General features: G+C 50.9%; 1 protein-coding gene across 1 annotated transcript in view; it reads right to left on the bottom strand.

Moving 5' to 3' along the window:
- LOC140367095 (pleckstrin homology domain-containing family A member 5-like) overlaps positions 1–2,789 on the bottom strand; it is a 26,491-nt gene extending 23,702 nt beyond the window's left edge. The window contains exons 1-3 of the mRNA XM_072453422.1: positions 2,602–2,789; positions 2,424–2,500; positions 1,879–1,936 (exon numbers count right to left, since the gene is read on the bottom strand). Of these exons, the coding sequence (XP_072309523.1) occupies positions 1,879–1,936; positions 2,424–2,500; positions 2,602–2,693 (227 nt within the window). The 5' untranslated portion in view covers positions 2,694–2,789. The remainder of the gene's footprint in view (positions 1–1,878; positions 1,937–2,423; positions 2,501–2,601) is intronic.
- Positions 2,790–5,238: the final 2,449 nt, after the last annotated feature.

Genomic DNA, 5,238 nt, shown 5'->3' with positions numbered 1-5,238 from the left:
TATACACAACACACACACACACACACTATACACAACACACACACTATACACAACACACACACTATACACAACACACACACTATACACAACACACACACTATACACAACACACACACACTATACACAACACACACACTATACACAACACACACACACTATACACAACACACACACACTATACACAACACACACACACTATACACAACACACACACTATACACAACACACACTATACACAACACACACACACTATACACAACACACACACTATACACAACACACACACACTATACACAACACACACACACTATACACAACACACACACTATACACAACACACACACTATACACAACACACACACAATACACAACACAACACACACACTACACACACTATACACAACACACACACTATACACAACACTACACACACACACACAATACACAACACACACACACACACACTCACACACAATACACAACACACACACTATACACAACACTACACACACACACACTCACACACAATACACAACACAACACACACTATACACAACACAACACACACACACACTCACACACAATACACAACACAACACACACTATACACAACACAACACACACACACACACACTATACACAACACACACTATACACAACACAACACACACACACACACACACTACACACACTATACACAACACTACACAACACAACACACACACTATACACAACACTACACACACACACACAATACACAACACACACACACACACTCACACACAATACACAACACACACACACAATACACAACACACACACACTATACACAACACAACACACACTATACACAACACAACACACACACACACACACTATACACTACACACACTATACACAACACACACAACACACACACACACTATACACAACACACACAAACACTATACACTTCACACACACACTATACACTACACACACACACACACACACTATACACTACACACACACACACACTATACACTACACACACACACACACACTATACACACACACACACTATACACAACACACACACTATACACAACACACACACTATACACAACACACACACTATACACAACACACACTATACACAACACACACACACACTACACAACAGTTATCTGGTTCCTCCTCTGCATGTAAACAGAGGAGGAGGAAGAGCGGGACAGGAGGACAATGTCACTGTTCGTCTGTGTTTCTGACTGGGACAGAGCAGATCTGAAGGGACATCTTTCAGACCTGTGGCTTCTGCTGATCCCTAACCTCTGCCCTCTGCCCTCTGCCCTCTGCCCTCTGACCTCTGCCCTCTGCCCTCTGCACTGGTGCAGGTTCTGGGGACACAGCACTCACATTCAGAGTACAGTGGTGGGGCTATTTATAGAGGTGCTATATTAACCCATACATGTGTCAGCTGCTGTTCTCAAAATGGCCCCACACACAGGGGCCTCCACAGCCCTGACGGAGCCCTGACGGAGCCCTGACGGAGCCCTCTTCACACGGCTCTGGGTGTGAGCTCACTGCTGTCAAACAGGTCTGTGGCTCATGAGGCCCAAGGAGCTCCGAGGTGACATGTGCTCACAAGCAGAACAAGCAACAAGTCCAGCCTGTTCTCACCAACGTCCCCAAGTCCTCCCTCCTGAGACAGAGTAGCCTACTGCCTACAGCCTACAGCCTACAGCCGATAGTCTACAGCCTACAGCCTACTGTCCACTGTCCACTGCCTACAGAGTCTATCCAGCTCATGCCTACAACATGGACACGTGACAGTTGCAGTCTATGGCCACATGCGTGTGCGTGACGTGCGTGACGTGCGTGTGTAGTATGATCACTCACTTGATAAAGCAGCGCGCGCCCTCAAACGTGTACCCCTCCTCCCATCCCGTGGGCAGATCTGTGGACACAGAGACACGGTCACAGTCCGCAAAAGCCCCGCACACGGATTATCAGCGCTGCCCGCGGCTGTGTGTCTCCCGCACGCGCCGCAGCCTCCTCCCGTTCTCCCGCACACACTCCCGCACACACTGCGGAGCTCGGCCCAGCTGTGCGCGGTGGTCCGCCCCGCTCTGCTCAAGGCTCGGCTCTGGAGCCTGGACACAGAGACACGGCCTGTGGACACAAACGTGTCGAGTGTGCGTGAGACACGGCCTCGCGCGGCGCGGACGTGACAGAACTTTCAAAAAGTGTGGCGCTTCGTCCAGGTGAACGCGGGATCACGGAGCCGCGGGATCACGGAGCCGCGGTGCTGCGGCGCTCGCTCCTCTTCTGTTCCAGGCTTCAGCCGCTCTTTCCCGTGCGACTCCGTGACGCGCGCGGAGCCTCGGTGCTCGGTGCTCGGGGCGGGTGAGCTCGGCTTTGGGCGGTGCACATGGGCTCGTTACCTGCTGTTTTCCGGTGCCCGGTGACCACGGCTTCTCCGCTCACAGGATGCAGCCAGGTTGTGCTCTGGGCTTGTTCACTGTGGACAGAAAAGCACAAACACGGGTCAGAGACGGCGCCGTGCTCACGGGCCGGACACGGTAACGCGCTCCGTGCCGCGCCGAGCGGAGCCACATTTACTTGATAAAGAAGATGCGTCCGTCCCGCAGCGTCCCGTAGCTCCACGCAGAGGGCAGACGGGAGAGCCAGTCCGGCCGAGGCTCCGCCGCCATGTCTACACTGGCCCGGGCACTGCGCTCATGTCTGTGCGCGCCGCCGACACGTGCGCGCTCACGCACCGGGGACGCGCTTTTCCCAGTCGGGAGCGCGCATGCACAAGCGAGGTTTGTGGCGCGTGACTCCAGCACATGACGGAATGCTGTCACGTGACCCGATTTTACAATTCATAACAGTCCAAACTCAACAAAAAGGACTGCGCATGTGCGGAGAATGTCCTGTAACTGAGGTCCAAACTAGAAGCAGCTCAGCGTGTCCTCTGCTGGACAGTGTCCTCTGCTGGACAGTGGCCACCAAAGTCAAATATAGATGAAAATAAAGAAATGTATAAATAAAGGCCGTGGCTGCAGAGCCGCGGCGCGGTCAAATAGCGGAGCAGTTTCTGGAGCCGCGGCACAAAATAACATGGCAGTTTTGGCGGCGTGTCTCTGTGGACACTCGCATAAAAAAAAGCTGACTCGAAGCACTCGTACTTCACCTGGAGCCTCTTGTGGCTTGATTCTATTCTATTTCCAGACTCATACAGGAGACCTTTCCATACGGTTGCTATAGGCACAGAAAAGCTTAAGCTCTGAGGTGACACCTGTCCCTCTTTTGGTCCTGCACATTTGGGCTCCAGTTCCTCTCCCTCTTATTTAGACAATGTCGCATTTTTCATTGATCAAAAGGAAAAACTTGCAAATCAAACTGTGGGACAGGTGCGTGAGACAGGGAGCGCACACCCTGCCAAACTAAATAAAGAGGAACACTCACTGTCTTCCTTGCAGCACCAGTGATTTTATTTACATTTACACGTTTCAGCCCATGGCCTTTATCAGGCAAATATAATCATATTATTTATAATGTAATCTGTGGATGAGAGGCCATCTTAACGGACAAATATGATGCATTATTTGTATTGTATCAGCTCATGCTCTTGAGCATCTCATGTTTTATCACAAAACTACATTACATTTGGATCTCTGCTGTTTCCTCCAGGACTGCCGGAGTTGTGTTGCCATCTACTAGACTTACACACAGCAACAAAAATGTCTCTCACTTCCTGGTCTCAGAACACAGTTGTACTGATCGTGATTAGATGGGAGAAATTCTCAGAACGAGCCTCCTAAAGGCAGACGGTACCCAGTGGCTGCACATTTTAATGATGCCCACCATGATGTGACTGCACTTCATGTTGTTGGCATAGAGCTGGTCCCCGAATCCAAACTGCCCAAGACCTGCCGCTGTGGGACTGACGTGGCCTTGTGCGGGAGCAGGTCGGACCTAAACACCTCGAGTCCCAGCCCGCTCGCTCATGTGGGACATGACAGAGCAGGGGCCCGTGCAAAACTGTCAGATTGAGCCAGAGCGGCGGCTCTACAGGCAACAGCAGTGCAGTGACACACAGAGCTCTGTCTGTGTGTCTGTGTCTGTGTGTGTGTGTGTGTGTGTGTGCGTCAGGTGGATGAAGTCTATTATCACACGCCTACGCTTTGAACTAGTGTAATCGGCTGTAATCGTGCCATAAAAATGATTCAAAACAGGCCCGAAGCCGGACGGAATTCAACCCGAACCCAGACAAGCTTAAAGCTAAAAGCTGCAAACTTGTGCAACTATGTGCAACAAATGTGGCATATACCGAGGTAATGCGCTGTCCCCACTGCTGTTCTACATAGGTCTGAACCCCTCACTGCTGTTCTGCATAGGTCTGAACCCCTCACTGCTGTTCTACATAGGTCCGAACCCCTCATTGCTGTTCTACATAGGTCCGAACCCCTCATTGCTGTTCTACATAGGTCTGAACCCCTCATTGCTGTTCTACATAGGTCCGAACCCCTCATTGCTGTTCTACATAGGTCCGAACCCCTCACTGCTGTTCTGCATAGGTCTGAACCCCTCACTGCTGTTCTACATAGGTCTGAACCCCTCACTGCTGTTCTACATAGGTCTGAACCCCCTCACTGCTGTTCTGCATAGGTCTGAACCCCTCATTGCTGTTCTACATAGGTCTGAACCCCCTCACTGCTGTTCTACATAGGTCTGAACCCCCTCATTGCTGTTCTACATAGGTCTGAACCCCTCACTGCTGTTCTACATAGGTCTGAACCCCCTCAGCCAAATAATCAACAAGACTGGCTATGGATACGACTCAGGAATGGGGCTACCATCAGTCACTTCCTCTACATGGATGACATCAAGCTGTATGCTAAGAGTGAGAGGGACATTGACTCCCTGATCCACACCACCAGGATCTACAGCTCAGATATCGGACTGTCATTGGGACTAGAGAAGTGTGGGCGGATGGTGACTAAGAGAGGGAAGGTGGTCCACTCAGAGGGGGTCTCACTCCCAGATGGAACGATAGCAGACATTAAGGACAGTTACAAGTACCTGGGAAATGGCAACCTCAAAGAGGTAACAAGGAAAGTGGCTACGGCCAAATACCTACAACGAGTGAGGCAAGTCCCCAGAAGCAGCTCAATGGAAAGAACAAGTCCTGGGCGACAAACAGCTGCGCCCTGCCAGTGATAAGATACACTGAAGGAATAATAAGGTGGCCGA

This window comes from Eucyclogobius newberryi, unplaced genomic scaffold (genome assembly GCF_026437365.1).
Source record: "Eucyclogobius newberryi isolate DKJ021-1_F unplaced genomic scaffold, fEucNew1.0.hap1 SCAF_2, whole genome shotgun sequence".
Classification (NCBI taxonomy): domain Eukaryota; kingdom Metazoa; phylum Chordata; class Actinopteri; order Gobiiformes; family Gobiidae; genus Eucyclogobius; species Eucyclogobius newberryi.
The sequence above is the reverse complement of the archived record's forward strand: the minus strand, read 5'-3'. Positions and strand labels throughout refer to the sequence as shown.